Source organism: Procambarus clarkii, chromosome 78 (assembly GCF_040958095.1).
Source record: "Procambarus clarkii isolate CNS0578487 chromosome 78, FALCON_Pclarkii_2.0, whole genome shotgun sequence".
Taxonomy (NCBI): Eukaryota; Metazoa; Arthropoda; class Malacostraca; order Decapoda; family Cambaridae; genus Procambarus; species Procambarus clarkii.
The window spans coordinates 8287721-8305389 of record NC_091227.1 but is presented as its reverse complement, the minus strand read 5'-3'; the positions used below and the strand labels follow the sequence as shown (position 1 = coordinate 8305389).

Below are 17669 nucleotides of genomic sequence, written 5' to 3'. Positions count from 1 at the left end.
GAGCACCATATCTCATACTTGATAGATCGGTGAATATCGTCCTCCGAGTAAGATTTAATCACAAAGAAACGTGCATTTTTAGGATTAAGGTCAAAGTCCTTTGGGTTATAATCATTACGCATACGAAGACCTTCAAGAATTGGATCGTCTGGCTGCAATTCAGCGGGTATCTGACCAGGGACATGAGGCAAAGGGGCACGTTGAGGTATTGACATTGGGGGTCCACTTTGAGGGGAAGGGGGCAGTTCCATCTGTGCATGCATGACTCCACTTGGCAGTAATGGTGGTGGAGGAGCCTGCTGCTGCTGCTGCTGCTGTTGTTGCGGAGATGGAGGCAACTGCTGCTGGAGTTGCTGATGCTGATGCTGCTGATGGTGTTGGTGTTGGTGTTGTTGTTGCTGCTGTTGATGATGTTGTTGATGCAAGTGTTGTTGATGCACATGTTGTTGGTGTTGGTTCTGTTGATGCTGTTGGGGAGAAGTCTGTAAAGTTTGTAGTGGTGGCTGCTCTTGCTGTTGCCCAGTTTGTTGCTGTTGTCCAGATTGCTGCACTTGCTGTGGGGGAGGCACCTGGGGTGGGGTTCGTGGTGGTGGTGTGGAGTATGAAGTGGAGGTTGTAGAACGTGACCCACCTCGTGGAGCCTCCCAGGCTGGCCGTGGCACTGGGGGAGGAGCCACAGGTTTTGGTCCACCACCATTTTTACCCTCCCATGTCCCAATGTCCATGTGGCGACCAGGTACAATAGATGACATAGTAGTTTTGTCACGTCTTCCTTTTGGCTGAGGCTTGGCTGGCTGAGAAGCGATGCTAGCCCATGACATACCCTTTTTAGTTTGGCCCAGGCCAACAGACGTTTCCCCCCCTGGACTGCTGCCTCCATTTGACTTAACCTCAACACTAGCTCCATTTGTTGCTGCATTTTTACCAATTCCTGATCCACCATCTCTAGGCAAGTCTTGACCTGTCTTAGGATCAGTTATAGTAAGTCCTTGTACACCTTGATCCAGGGCCTTCACACGCTCATCAGTGTACAAATTATCACGCTGATAGTAGTCGTCATATGGCTTGTTTCCTCCTCGAACATCTGACCCTCCCCATGCACTGTAGTCACCATTTCCGTGGAAACCGTAGTTAAAGCCTGGAGGGTTGAATCCACCAAAACTGCCACTACCAAACATGCCATCAATGGCGCTGTGTGAATCATATCCCATTTGTCCCCCATAGCCTCCAAGGAAAGTTTGCATGTGGTCACCCCCATTGCTCCAAGTTCCATCACCAACTCCGAATGCCTGAGGAAATATTCCAGCATTACATGATGTTATTTAACAAAAATTAAAAGTAGCCTTAAATATCATATATGGCATTAATTTTATGTATATAATTTGATTTACCAGGTATATATGTCATTGTATCTATATACGGGTATATATCTTTGTCATTGTAATTATAGTACTATATATCCAAATTTTTGCAACTCTTATCTACAATATACAATTGCAGAATTAAAACTGAGCACTAATACTAAAAATATGTTGACTTCATTATTCACATAAAAGCTATCTTGTTTATCACAAGGTAGACAGACCAAAGTACAAGACTGTGTGAAATCAAAATATACCTGGAGCCCACTCAGGTATATTTCAGGTATACACTATCCAATATTCCCTAGAACAACTGTAATATAGCCTACAGTTGTCACTTGAAGAGTTCCCTGTGGTGTCAGTACCAGAATGTTACCCTGCCTAACTGTAGATAATGATACAATGGAAGCTTACCTTTGGCAACAAAGAAGAAAATATACATGACAAAACAATATGGTACCACTGCAAGTGACACCTTAAATAATGGCAATTGGTACTCAATCATCAGTTCTCTAAGCTATTGGTACTCAATCATCAGTTCTCTAAGCTACTGGTACTCAATCATCAGTTCTCTAAGCAAAAAACAGCAAGTAAGAAAATATGGTATAATCCCTTCAAAACATGAAATATACCCATTTAATCTATTGTATGCAGATTATGAGTCACAATAACGTGGCTGAAGAATGTTGACCAAATCACACACTAGAAGATGAAAAGACGACGACCTTTCGGTCCGTTCTGGTCTATTATCAGGTCGATTTTCTTGATAATGTGTGTGGTTTGGTCAACATGTGACACAGTAGATATTAATTATACAAAATCCAAATCACTCCCACCTGATAAGGGGTGGAGGTCATGTAGTAAGATGACATATACGGGTCAGAAGCAGCTGCAGCCGCGGCCATCGATGAAGTCATGGGACTTGTGTAGCTCTGGAATGACGAGTAATTCTGCGCCAAAGTTAGGTTGTCTATCACCGAGTAAAATGTGTTGAATAATGGGTGAATAATTAGGATGGTATACTCTTAAAAGAATAAACCATTGGATCAGCTGAGTAAATTTTTAATTCAGTATGTATACAGTAAATCTTAAAATTATAACATTTTTGTTTACATCATAACTGAAATTGAATGATTCATAAAACTGAATGCAAAATTAAATTACAAAAATAAAAAAGATACAAATACTGTACGCTAGGGTATTAAACAATGAAGACTCAAGTACATTACCAACAAGGTGGGAAGTCACTTCAGTGCATGTGATTCAAGTTACCTGATCTTTGGGCCCATTTGGCACTGAAAATGAATAAACAAAATTATAAATGGCTTATATGTCTTAATTAACAAGATATGTTTCAATCACATGATGTCAATCAAGGAAGATGTCCCCAGGTCAGCATATCTCTGCACATGAACATTGTACTGTACTGTAATAAGTTCAGTAGGTGAAAATATTACAGGGTTCAGTACAGTAATGAATACAGTGAATATACTGAGTTCAGACAGTGATGAGTACATCACTGTTTATGCCTGCAGCTAACAGCTTAACATTAGCGACTAGCACCATAGCCCAGTTAATCAGTTACCCCTTTGTTGCAGCTGTGATGGTTGCAGCTGTGGTAGTTGCAGCTGTGGTGGTTGCAGGTGTGGTGGCTGTAGGTATAGTAGCTGCAGCAAATGCAATAAGGGGGGGGGGAACAGAGGGGGGGGGATTTCACTGCAGTGGGGGTCATAATTGTTTATGGTCATTGTAGTGGTGATGGTAATTGTGTTGGTGGTTTATACAGGTGTGGTGATAGCATTGGCTGTGGTGATGACACCTGCAGATACAGTATGGTGATTGTTCAAGTATCAGCGACCGTCAAGGTTGTTGCTCTGGTGGAAGCATTAGTTTTAGAGATGGTTGTGCAGGTGATGGGGGTTGTAATATTGGCAAAGAAGGTTGGTTGATGGTAGAAAGGGAGATAGGGAAGAGATAAATAGGGAGGGGGGAAATGTGAGAGGAAAAAGAAATGGTGATGGATGAAAGTGAAGTGGGAGAGATGTGGTAATAGTACTGTAGTGGAAAGGGGGGAGGGGATTGGATTGGAGGGGATGATGGTTGGAGGTGGTGGTAGTGATATGGTAATATTTGTTGTGGTGGTGGAAAATAATAGATACCTGATCAACCAGGCTGTGATTCGTACGTCAGGCTGAGAGCAGCCGCGTCCAACAGCCTGGTTTACCAGTCCAGCAACGAGGAGGCCTGGTCGACGACCGGGCCGCGGGGACGCTAAGCCCCGGAAGCACCACCTCAAGGTAGGTGTTGGATAGAAGGAAACATCAGATCACTGTAGTGTACTGGTAAGAAGGATGTAGGCTAGGCATCACTGCCTCACTGGCTATGCAAAGCGACCTACATGAATCGGCAACAACAATACGTCCAGACAGGAAAAACCACAGTTAATTATAAAACTCATGCCATAAATATTTTAAAGACATTCTGCAAATCAAATTTTGGAATTGTCATCAGAAGCTGGTATCAATTTCTCTCATTATATATACAGAATGGTATGAATAATTTTGTTTTTGTTAACTACATGCAGCCTTCAATTTGTGTAGAAGTTTCGTTCCTTTATAGATAGCGAACAACAAAATATGTGAAAATTAATCTTAAAAGTACTGTACAGAACCTGTACATGGGAGAATATGATTATAATACAGACACCTCCCAAAGCAATCCTTTTTCAACCAAATCATAAATAAAACACACAAATAAAACATAACCGAACTGCATCAAACCCAGCATTGAATGTAATGAAACTCCTTTTGTTGGATGAGCCCCGGTGGCTCCCTGAAGTTATCTAGTTGAGATTGCTACATGCAATTGTGTCACATCAGACATGTGAGTTCTGTTTGGTCGACTGGGGACCAGAGGCAAAACCTGGTCCCACCACAGAGGCACAGAAAGCAAGTGACAATTTGCCCCGCACTGGAAAACCATCCAGAAAGTCGGTGAAGCTATATAAACAACTGGAGGGTTATCTTCTCGAGGTTATCTAGAGATGATTTCGGGGCTTACCGTCCCCACGGACCGATCCTCGACCAGGCCTCCTTTTTGTTACACACCCCCAGGAAGCAGCCCGTAGCAGCTGTCTAACTCTTGGGTACCTATTTACTGCTAGGTAACAGGAGCATCAGGGTGAAAGAAACTTTTTGCCCATTTGTCCGCCTCCACCAGGGATCGAACCCGGAACCTCAGGACTACGAATCTGAAGCGTTGTCCACTCAGCTATCAGGCGCCCAGCCTGACAGCTGAGGATTAACAAAGACCAAAGCCTGAAAAATGCCAAACAACTCTGCAAATGATTTACACAGAACAAGACAAACATTCAAAATTAGTGTAAACCCCTTAGTACTGAATGATACCACAAAGTGGCCCTGCTTCCACATGCAGTCATCTTCCTTCTCGGTTCTGGAGCTGATAAACAGTATATAAACCGATAACCTGGCAGGTATTCAGGGAGCCACAGGGGCTCATTCCGAAAAAGACACTTCATTACTTTCAATGCTGGGTTTCTGAAACAAGCCCTCCACCCTAGTGGCTCCTCTGAAACAAAGCACAGAGAACAATAACAGGACTTACCTGGAAAGAGGAGAGGCAGCTTGCACTAGGATAAAGAAGAGAATCTTGGCTAGGAGACATAGCCAAGGCAACACATGACCAACTGGAACCAGGGACATTAACCAAATACTGGGCAGCCACAACAATGTTAGAATGCCAAACTGAGCCCAAATATCAGCATAGGGCATGTTGGAGAAGACTACAATGGGCAATACAGCATACTTGCAAACATCATGGGGCCTGAGAGTAAACTGCAAGCTAGCTAGATTTGATGACACTGCAGACAACCTGTGGAAACACAAGCTTTGGAACAGTGGGGGACCAAGGAAACATGCTTAACTAACAAGGCATCCACCAAGGTAGAAATAGTGACCTGCAAGTAGCAGCGAAGAACCGCCACCAGACACAACAAGTGATGCATCCCTGCCCATCAATCATCAACAAACCCCTCCGAAAGTTAGCTAAATCATGATTCACCTGAAAAGGAGTAAATAGCAAACGAACAAACTGCTCACCAGGATTAAACAAACAAAAACCTGCCTCTGGAGAAGAGCCTAAAGCTCCTCAAGCCTACAGCTTATGGCAAGAGCCAACAAAAACATAACTTTGAGAAAGATATTACAATGTGAATTGGAAACTGTAAAATGAGGCAGAGAGGAAACCAACACATAATCAAGAGACTAGGATGACTCAGGAGCAGCATGAGCTGGCTGGAGGTGAAAAAACGCATGAAACATCTTGCAGAACAGCACCGAAGAAGAGTTGACTCTGAACGCAAGCAACAGTGTCTCCGCCAATGCCGAGCGATAGAGGTGGCAGAATTAGGCATGAGTGTCAAGGGCGCCTGACAGCTGAGTGGACAGCGCTTCGGACTCGAAGTTCTCAGGTTCCGGGTTCGATCCCCGGTGGAGGCGGAGACAAATGGGCAAAAAAAAGTTTCTTTCACCCTGATGCTCCTGTTACCTACCAGTAAATAGGTACCTGGGAGTTAGACAGCTGCTACGGGTTGCTTCCTGGGGGTGTGCAACAAAAAGGAGGCCCGGTTGAGGATCGGGCCGCGGGAACGCTAAGCCCTGAAATCATCTCAAGATAACCTAGATAAGATGCCAATCTAGAAATAACCAAGACAAAAAGGACAGGATAGCCTTAACCAAAACCATTGAAAGACAATGAAGGGACAAAGTGGTGAAACGAACACCAGGCAATCACATACAGCACTGTCACACTCTGAGGAAAGATGCAAGTGGGTCACCAACAAACCCCCAAACATGGGAATGGTGGGGAACAGCCACCCCACCATTCAAATCACGATAGATATACATAAAAAATTCCAGATGCAATGAGCAGAGGTCAAACCAGCAAAGTGCATCGTCAGATTAATAAGCAGAAAGAGGTGGAGCCATGAAAAATGCCTTGGTTTGGACACTATGCTAGAAACCCTGAAAACCAAGGTTGGACTAGCTACCAAAGGGCCAAAAGAATAACCCATCCCAAATACAACTCCAGAATGAACAGAACCTGTAACAACAACTGATCCAGTGGGAAGATGGTAAATGCCTCTCCACCTCAACCAGTTCAGTCAAAAGGCATCCCCCACAAAAGCCTCACAATCAGGGAATGTAGCAATGTTTGCTGGCTCCATGCAACCAACATCTCAAAGATCCAATAGAAGGATACATTGTCGATGGTCTACTCCGTCCAAATGGAACAGAAGTGAGATAACCCACATGCGAGTATAATGGACACACCCCGCACATGAATCACACGGAGAATCATACCCTGAGAAACTACTGCTCAAAGTGTTCAGCTCCACAGGGCGATGGACCAAAGTCATACCCGGTAGATTCAGGCAATGACCCACAGGGAAGCAGTTGGAGTGGAGCCGAAGCACATAGCCCGGAATTAAAAGCCTTTTCATGGCATGTCACACAGCTGCAAACTTATGCACCTGTGCACTCCAAGGAATGGGCCCAATCACCAACCCTGAGTGGCCTGATGAGCACTAATCACAAACCCAAAAGGAAAACCCATAAAAACATTGAGCACAGGGGAACAGTGGCGCCACAGAACTGAACCCCAAAAAAGACACAAAGAGGAAGCCAGTGAGACAGCCAACAAAGGGTGGGTGGGGTACGAACTACCTTTAGCTTCAGCTATTTGGTCCCGCCTCTCAACCTTCAATCAACTGGTGCACAGGTTCCTGAGCCTATTGGGATCTGTCATATCTGCATTTGAAGCTGTGTAATGAGTCTGTCTCTATCACCACTTCCCTCATAGTGCATTCCATTTATTCACTAATCTTACACTGAAAAAATGTATCTAATATCTCTGTGGCACATTCATATGCTCAATTTCTATCTGTATTCCCTTGTTTGTCTACCACCCATTCCACTTACCAATGATGTCCTTGTCTGCCCAGTAAAGTACTCTGAAAACTTTTATCTTTTAATCATGTACAGTATTTAACTACAATGTGTTCCAGTGACATGGGATTTAATTCCCTTAGTCTTTACTCTTAATTCAGCTCTGGTACTATCCTCATGGCATACCTATGTCCTTTTTCTATCTTCTATTTTTTGTTTAACAATACAGTATAAGGACCACACACTGGCACTATATATTTCAAAACTGGTCTGACACACACACACACACACACACACACACACACACACACCACACACACACACACACACATGTATGCCAAATTTTTAAAACTATACGAGGAAGGCACACAAACATTCATACCAAAACAGAGATGCAGGGCCAAAAAACAGGATTGGTTCGACAGAAATTGTGAGAGGGCAAGAGACCAAAAGACACAAAAATGGAATCAGTATAGGAAGAGGCCAAACCCCCAAACATACCAGCGATACAAAGATGCGAGAAACAACTATACAGCAGTAAGGAGAGAGGCAGAAAGAAATTTTGAAAAAGGGATAGCAGATAAATGTAAAGCAGAACCGGGCCTATTCTACAAATTCATAAACAACAAATTGCAGGTAAAGGATAATATCCAGAGGTTGAAAATGGGAAACAGATTCACGGAAAATGAAAAGGAAATGTGTGAAACATTAAATGAAAAGTTCCAAAGTGTGTTTGTACAAAATGAAATCTTCAGAGAACCAGACACAATAAGAATTCCAGAGAACAACATAGAGCGGATAGAGGTGTCTAGAGATGAAGTGGAAAATATGCTAAAGGAGCTCGGGAAGAACAAAGCAGCTGGCCCAGATGGCGTTTCACCATGGGTTCTGAGAGAATGTGCATCTGAGCTCAGCATTCCACTTCACCTGATCTTTCAGGCATCCCTGTGTACAGGAATCGTAGCAGACATGTGGAAACAGGCTAACATAGTTCCAATCTACAAAAGTGGCAGCAGGGAAGACCCCCTCAATTATAGACCTGTATCATTGACAAGTGTAATAGTGAAAGAATTGGAAAAGCTAATCAAAACTAAATGGGTAGAACACCTGGAGAGAAATGATATAATATCAGAGAGTCAGTATGGTTTTCGATCTGGAAGATCCTGTGTATCGAATTTACTCAGTTTCTATGATCGAGCCACAGAGATATTACAGGAAAGAGATGGTTGGGTTGACTGCATCTATCTGGACCTAAAAAAGGCTTTCGACAGAGTTCCACATAAGAGGTTGTTCTGGAAACTGGAAAATATTGGAGGGGTGACAGGTAAGCTTCTATCATGGATGAAAAATTTTCTGACTGATAGAAAAATGAGGGCAGTAATCAGAGGCAATGTATCGGAATGGAGAAATGTCACAAGTGGAGTACCACAGGGTTCAGTTCTTGCACCAGTGATGTTTATTGTGTACATAAATGATCTACCAGTTGGTATACAGAATTATATGAACATGTTTGCTGATGATGCTAAGATAATAGGAAGGATAAGAAATTTAGATGATTGTCATGCCCTTCAAGAAGACCTGGACAAAATAAGTATATGGAGCACCACCTGGCAAATGGAATTTAATGTTAATAAATGTCATGTGATGGAATGTGGAACAGGAGAACATAGACCCCATACAACCTATATATTATGTGAGAAATCTTTAAAGAATTCTGATAAAGAAAGAGATCTAGGGGTGGTTCTAGATAGAAAACTATCACCTGAGGACCACATAAAGAATATTGTGCAAGGAGCCTATTCGATGCTTTCTAACTTCAGAATTGCATTTAAATACATGGATGGCGATATACTAAAGAAATTGTTCATGACTTTTGTTAGGCCAAAGCTAGAATATGCAGTTGTTGTGTGGTGCCCATATCTTAAGAAGCACATCAACAAACTGGAAAAGGTGCAGACATGCTACGAAGTGGCTCCCAGAACTGAAGGGCAAGAGCTACGAGGAGAGGTTGGAAGCATTAAACATGCCAAAACTAGAAGACAGAAGAAAAAGAGGTGATATGATCACTACATACAAAATAGTAACAGGAATTGATAAAATCGACAGGGAAGATTTCCTGAGACCTGGCACTTCAAGAACAAGAGGTCATAGATTTAAATTAGCTAAACACAGATGCCGAAGAAATATAAGAAAATTCACCTTCGCAAATAGAGTGGTAGACGGTTGGAACAAGTTAAGTGAGAAGGTGGTGGAGGCCAAGACCGTCAGTAGTTTCAAAGCGTTATATGACAAAGAGTGCTGGGAAGACGGGACACCACGAGCGTAGCTCTCATCCTGTAACTACACTTAGGTAATTACACACACACACACACACACAATGGCCTAGTCCTAAATAATTACAAATTTTGATTTCTAAACATAGTTTTATGTTGGCTAACCTTGCATATGCAATTGATAATATTTGTTTGTTGTAAGCTTCAGTAGACAGATTCAGTAACATAAACCCTTACTTGTTATTGGTTCCTGGAATCAATGTCTCAAAGGCCCAGTCTCTGGCCAAGCTCGTGTTTGGTGGTCTGGTCAACCAGGTTGTTGTATGCCACTGCCCAGTCTGATGAATGAGTCACAACCCAGTTGATAAAGTAGCCTTTGGAAGTGTTTATCAAGTTCTCTTTTGAACACTGTGAGAGGTCAACTATTTATGCCCCTGTGATTAAGAGGGAAAGTGTTGAAAATCTTGGGCCCTTAATGTTGAGTTTTCTTTTAGCATACCTATTGCATCTTTGCTTTTCAACAAGGCTATTTTTGCACTTCCTGCCATACCTCTAGGTCTCATGAGGAGTTATTTCTGTGAGCAGATTTTATAACCAGTCTCTAATTTTTTCCAAGTGTAAACTATTATATACCACTCTCCATCACACTAGAACACTGATTCCCAAACTGGGAGCCATGGCCCCCTGAGAGGGCCCTTTTTGCAATATGTAGGGGACCATAAGTTGAGGCAGTGTACAAGGTATGATACCAAAGGATATGGGGAAATAACCAGCTAGTGGAGTGAGCTCAAGGTTGTTCAATTTTTTTTTAATACTGAGTACATATAAGGGGCCATTAATAATGACACTATATGAAAAAGGGGTAATGACTGTAAAGAGTTTGGGAACCACTACTCTAGAGAATACAGTTTGAGAAATTTTAAATGTTCGTAATAATTTAGATGATTTATTGAATAGATTTTGCTAGTAAATATACAAAGTTAATTCCAGGAATTAGAACTCTCCTATATGAAGAAGATATTAAAAAAGCTTAATTTACATTCTCTAAAATGGCAAAGAGTAAGGGGGTGATATGATTGAAGTACACAAATGGATGAAAAGGTATAACAATAGGGATGTAATTAATGTATTAAATACATACGGTAAATACCCGAATAGTACACAAACAATGATTACAAATTGGGTAGGTTTAGTTTCAGAAACGTCTTGGGAAATATTGGTTTAGAAATTGGGAAGCATAACAGATATGGGATAGGTGGATTGTTTCGTGGAAGAGTAGACATACAGTATATATGAAAAAGTTTTGTCGAGTATATATAAGAGCTGCCATACATGGGACAGAAGGCCTTCTGCAGTTTCCTTTATTCTTATCTTCTTATGTTCTCACTCTAAGGCATTCATCCTTGACTATCTGGTAATGTACTTCTGTAATTTCTCCATTCATCGTGCTTACGCATTTTTCATCCTTAAACCCTTGGTCAAACCATGAGTTAATCCTGTTTTTCATTGCCTGCGTTTGAATAGAAAGAAACTTATTAACTGCTTTCCAACATTTCTGGATGAGAGAGTTCATCGTGTCTTGTGTGGTATTCCTCCGAGTTCTGTGGCCCACGGTACAGTACTATCTTCTTGAGGTTATCTTGAGATGATTTTGGGGCTTAGCGTCCCCACGACCCGGTCCTCAACCAGGCCTCTTTTTTGTTACACCCCCCCGGAAACCGCTCGTAGCAGCTGTCTAACTCCTAGGTACCTATTTACTGCTAGGTAACAGGGGCATCATGGTGAAAGAAACATTTTCCCCATTTGTCTCCACCTCCACGGGGGATCGAACCCGGAACCTCAGGACTACAAATTCGAAGCGCTATCCACTCAGATGTCAGGTGCCCCTACTGCTGAGAGAAAATATGTTATTACCCTGTAAATTTTCCTTTGGTATGCAAGTCTTCTAACCTCTGATCCTATACCTGGACCAGTCATTCCTACTTCCACCAACCAGATAATCACATGCTAGTTCACAGAGAGAGAGCATTGGATAGGGGGGCTTCAAATTTGAATTTTCTTAGTGATTATGATACATTAAGAGAGATTATCCATAAAAGTTTGGCTTGTTGTTACCTCTCATTGTTGTGGGTCACCTTACATGTTGGCTAAGAAATTTTCTAACTTATGCTACTGAGCCAGAAGTCATATTCTGTAACCTCAGTTGTGAAAAAAATAATTGAATCATCAGCTGAAATTTAACAAATAATTTTAACTGTATTAGTACTTTTACTCAGTATTAATACAGTACAGTACTGAGTACTGCAAACAATAGACAAGTACCACTGATATCTATACATACATCAATACACAAATTATTTAATTTTTATTCTGATTCAAATCAGATACCTTCACATTTTTAACATACTGTACTTTATTTGAATAGGTATATGCATAGTCTTCTTAATATTTTTTGTGGTTTCATTCTATTTAACAGAGCAGACATTATAGGTTCTCAGGCCATGGAGACAAACCAGACATAAACATCTTCACGCTATAACACTTGAGAAGTGTTCTGCCAAGTTGGCAATGGTGTTTAGCCAAGCAGTCATATCACCCATTTGTAAATGAATTTCACCAGTACAAATCAATCACTGAATGTAACTAAATACCCATTTCTGATGGCCCCTCAGCAGATTCTACCTTATCTTTTGGTTACCTTTTGAAGATTCCGAGGATCGTACTGTACTGGAAACCTGGAGAGTTTCGGGAGTTCTTCAACTTCCCGAGCCCGGCCTGAGGTCAGACTACACCCCTGTACTGTACTGAGTAACTAAGCCTTGGATCCCCACAAGAAGTCTTACAAAGTTCCTATCCAAACAATGGGAAACCATACACAAGGAAATGCAAAACTACAACTTGCTTACTCAGACCTACACTCACTGATATTGGATTAAATTGCACATGAATATCGAGTGAGACTCAAATACTGTATAGTTTATTCAATTCTAGTTACCACTCATGATTTTCAATATACATACTGTATTATAAAAATACTACAGTACACATGTTTAGAGTGGTGAAACTCCTTAAGACATGGGAAATTAAACTGCCATTACAATTGTTTTACAGACTATTTGCCAAAGGATTTCCAAACCTACCTAACCATACCCAAACAAACCCAACCCAACAATATACTGCATATGATTTTAATTACAAAACAAGACGTGTAGAAATGCTGTGTATGATTTGATCATATCCTGACACACTGTTAAATTTGAATACAGTACAGGTACCAGTATTAGCGTTACGGATTGTCATTATTGTACAGCTTGTGATGAAATATTCATCTAGCATTTAGACATGACTCTGTTGACCAGGAGACATGACACAACTTAAAAGAACAGATGACATGTCATATGATACTGTAGTTTACCAAATTTCTGCTGGAATGATAATACCAGGAACCACCGAGGATCGTGGACATTCTTTATACATTATTACTGTATAAACAAACTCCTTTATGTACTTGGATGGAGTTCCAGGAGTACTTTTACTCCCCAAGCCCGGCCTAGTGAGAGCTTGGTCAAAATGGCTGTTGCTTCGAAGGGCCCGCAGGCCCATATATCTGCCACAGCCCAGTTGGTTCAGCACTTCTTGCAGAAAAATATATAGTTAAGATATTTTCCTTGTATTACTAGTAAGATATATGAAGGTGATGGTACATAAATATTGAAGTTCAAAATACAGTACATATCCTCATTTTAAAAGGAAATATGACCATTATGGAAAATATGAGACCTTGCCATAATGGTCAAAAAATCCTATAATGGGATTTTTATTGGATGTTTTTTTTTTTTGTTGGACAATTTGTAGCTTTTTGATGTGGGATTTGCTGTTTTCTTCTGCAGTAATAACTGAGCGAATAGCATAAAAAACCAGCGTTGAATGTAGTGAAATGCCATTTTCTGGGTGAGGCTCCCCGGAGCTAACCGTGCTGATATGAATGCATTAGACCCTTTCATCAGTCAATGCACATGAAGTTTTAGGCCTACAGGGGACCACGAGCCAGAACCTGGCCCTCAGTGAGGCACGAGGAGCAATGGCCTATAGAAACCCGTGTGGCTGGAAGCATTCTATATCTGCCATCGACTGGGTCAGGCATCCAGAAAGGTAAGCGCTCCAAAACAAACCCTTATTCTGGTTAAAATATTGCTACTGAAAGCCGAACTAGTGGACAGAAGTCCCCAAATAAAAACAAGCAATAAGCATGATGTCACTACGTCACCGCACCGTTGTCTGCACAGCCCCCCTCCCCGGGAGGTGAAAGGGGGAGCCCCAGACCCCTGTGCCAGCTATTCACACTCCAGTTCTGAGGCTGGATGTCAAAACACGCAAAAAACTGCCGACCAGAGGGAAGGTTGCCGGGAAGCCTCAGGGTCTCACCCAGAAAATGGTGTTTCATTACATTAAACGCTGGTTTTCGGAGGGGGGCCTTTTCGGCTCTTCTGAGCTACTTGCCCAAAGACAAAATAAGAAGGACTTACCCAGGAGGCAGTCAGCCCTCACTCCTCAACACGAAGTCGAGACAACTGGCTGAAACTGCCGACCCAATGCGACACAGGCCCGACTAGGCCCAGGAACACTGACAAGGTAGCCAGCGATCAGGACCCTGTACAACCTCCAAAGACCACGTGCCTGAATGTCAGCCAAAGACATATTACCGAAGATGGCAGCCAGCGTAACAAACTTACGAACGTCGTGGGCATAAGGATAGACCACAGGCTGGCTGGACCAAATAACCCTGCGGAAAACCTGGGAGACCCGAACCCCTGGAACAGGGAAGAAGAGAAACCGGGTCAACCCAAAGCATGTCCCCGGCAGAGCGGAGTATCAACGGCAGCGGCAGAGTATCAACAGAGCGGCCATTTTGTCGTCAGTGCAGTCAGCGAGAGGACAAACGCTTCATGCAAATATTATCATAAGAGATTACAGATCGTTCCAGATTTCTGAAGTACTGAAACGCACACCATACAGGCTTGGTGGATCTAGGTGCAAGGGAAAACTTGCAATAATGACGAAACTACCGAAAAGAAACAAGGGAGCCGAGCGGCCGAGCGGACAGCACGCTGGACTTGTGATCCTGTAGGTCCCGGGTTCGATCCTGGGCGCCGATGAGAAACAATGGGCAGAGCTTCTTTTACCCTATGCCCCTGTTACCTAGCAGTAAAATAGGTACCTGGGAGTTAATCAGTTGTCACAGGCTGCTTCCTGGGGGGGGAGGCCTGGTCGAGGACCGGGCCGTGGGGACACTAAAGCCCCGAAATCATCTCAAAAAGATTTTCTGGCCACTGAGGCCGTGGCGCGCAGGTAAAGGTGGAGAGCCGCAACTGGACACAACACATGATGCACCCCCGGCCTAACCAACCAAGCGTCAACAACCCAAGGACCCCTCCGGAGAACAGCAGTCTCATTCTTCACCAGAAAAGAAGGAGACGGCTACAAATGAATAAATCTACCACCAGGACCAAAAGAGCAGAAACCCCTGTGCCGGAGGAGAGCATAAAGCTCCCCAAACCGACCCCCAGAGGCCAATGCCAACAGGAAAAGAGCCTAGGAAAAACAATCCTGAACCGAAGGGGGCCACCACAATCTGAGGAGAAGAGAGAAAGGAGAGCACCAGGTCCAACAACCAGTATGGCTCAGGTAGCGCACAAGCAGGCTGGAGGTGAAACAATGCACGAAACAGCTTGCAGAACGGTGCAGAAGTAACATCAATGCCGAATGCAAGCTGCAGCGGCTCCACCAGCACCGCACGATATGAGGCGACAGTATTCAGCATATGATGATGGTCCTGGAACAACCACGAAAGGAAGGACAAGACAATCTTATCAGAGACAGAAGTAAACCTACGAAGGGATAAGAAATAATGGAAGGACCGCCAGGAAACTTCATACTACCACCGAGACGAAGCACGCAGGTGGGATACCATCAACGAAGCCACCTGCTCACCATACAAATGGTGATAAACTAGAGTCAGAAAGACCAGACATGAAGACTCGAGGAGAAGATCGAACCAGCTACATAACGAATCGAGTCAATCTGCTGAAAGAGGTGGAGCCACAGGAAGACCCTTGGGTTTGGACACCGTGCAAGCAGCGCCTGAAACCAAGACTGGGCCGGCCACCAAGGAGCCAAGAGGACTACTCTTCTTTGTTAAGTCTCCAAGCGAGCTAGGACCTGGAGCAACAGATGAACCGAGGGGGGGGAGATACAGGTAACACCACCTCGACCAGTCCTGCTGTAAGGCATCGATCCGCGAGCGACCCGAACCCTCCTAAGCGACACCCACATCGCCGCAAACTCCCGCACCATGCTGTGAGCCCAACGGAAGGACGGACCCCACCGCCCCAGGCCGGCCTGGTGATCCACTGGTCACAAAGCTGCAGCCAAGAGAAGACGCCTCAGTGAACACATTGATCGAGGGCTCGGGTAGGTGCCAGGCACTGAACCCCGAAAAACCCAAAGAGGAAGCCGGCAATGCAGCAACCAACGCAAGGTACCGCAGAGCCCAAGCCCAGCGATAGCGAGAGAGGCAGAAGGGACATCCTCGAAGGTACCAGAACAGCCGACGAAACCAAACCTGACCCGGCGGATAGACTATCACGGCAAAGTTCAGGCTCCTGCACAAACCCTCGAACAACTGCCGTGTGACCCAGAAACCCCCAGAAACAGGCAAAGATGGGACTGCAGCCGAAGCAGAGACTCGGGAGCAAGAGATGAGGAAGTGGTCAGAGAGTCCCCACACAAGGCCCAGCCAAGACCGAACCTGAGAGGCAACCAGATGGGATTTCCACCAGTTCACCAGGAACCCAAACCCGTCGAGCTGGGCAAGAACCAAATCCCTGGCAAACAGACAAGTGGACTGGCTGGGAGCCCACACCAGCCAGTTGTCAAGGTAGGACAGAACCTGAACCCCTAATAGATGCAGACAAGCCATAACTACCCAGGTAAGGCGTGTGAACATGCAAGGTTCCAGATTCAAGCCGAATGGAAGGCAATGAAAGTGGTAAGCTTGACGCCCCTCAACAAAACCGAGCAGATCCCTGAAACCCCGGATGAATCGGGACATGCCAATACGTGTCCCGAAGGTCCAAGGACACCATCCAAGCGACCGGCTCCAAGAGAAGACGGACCTGGGACAGAGTAGTCACCCGAAAGGAGGGGCAATAAACCCAGGGGTTCAGACGGGACATGTCCAGAATAAACTGCAGGTCTGCGCGGAACCGGAAACAGGCGGGAAACCCTCTTGAGGGACAGGGTTGTTTCGAAAATGCTCAAGCAAACCCACTCTGAGATGACCCGAAAGAGCGCAGGAGAATTGGCCTGCCCTGCTATCCCCGAACCACCCAACGAGGAGAGTTCACGCCAATCCTAACGCCACCACAGGCCGCACGAAACAACACAAAAGGCCCACAAATCGTGGGACCAGGCATGAGCAAACAGTGCGAGCCTCCCCCCACCCCGATCGCCCTGTCAATGGGATGAACTGCGAAAGGGCCGACGCCCTTTATGTGAACCCAACCTCTGCACAGAGCGATCACCGCACTGACCAAACGAAGACGGTTACGAAAGCTGCGCCGGCTTCAAAACTGGCACCACTGGCCTACCACGACAGGAAGAACACTGAACCCTGGCACAGGCCCCCCCGGAGAACCAACAAGTCCGACATAGGACAACAAGTGGAAGAAGCTGCCTCCAGATACTGCACCACCGCAGACTCTGCAAACAGCAGAGGACAAGAAGGCTTAGAGAACCTGAAAGCCAGGGTCCAAGCAGATTCCACGGAGGCAGCAAGCACCGCCTGCCAACAAGCGAGACGAGAAATAAAAAACGGCGACACTGCATCCAGCAGGATTGGTGGGAACAGCTTCATATGAGAAGACATCACACACGCCACCGAGACCAATACACCAGACCCAGGATTGGCCCCAAGCGCCTCCACGTTCTCTTCAAGCCAGTCCAAGGACAGCTCAAGAAGGAAAAAGAACCGCAAGACCGATGCCTATAGGCCACGAGCACGTAAGTCC

The 17669-nt window shown here is 44.4% G+C and overlaps 1 protein-coding gene across 1 annotated transcript in view; it reads right to left on the bottom strand.

Annotated features, from left to right (window-relative positions):
* Ythdf (YTH domain-containing family protein) overlaps positions 1–17669 on the bottom strand; it is a 58907-nt gene that overhangs the window by 13348 nt on the left and 27890 nt on the right. The window contains 3 exon segments of the mRNA XM_045727474.2: positions 2–1289; positions 2198–2311; positions 2634–2656. Coding sequence (XP_045583430.2) covers positions 2–1289; positions 2198–2311; positions 2634–2656 — 1425 coding nt within the window.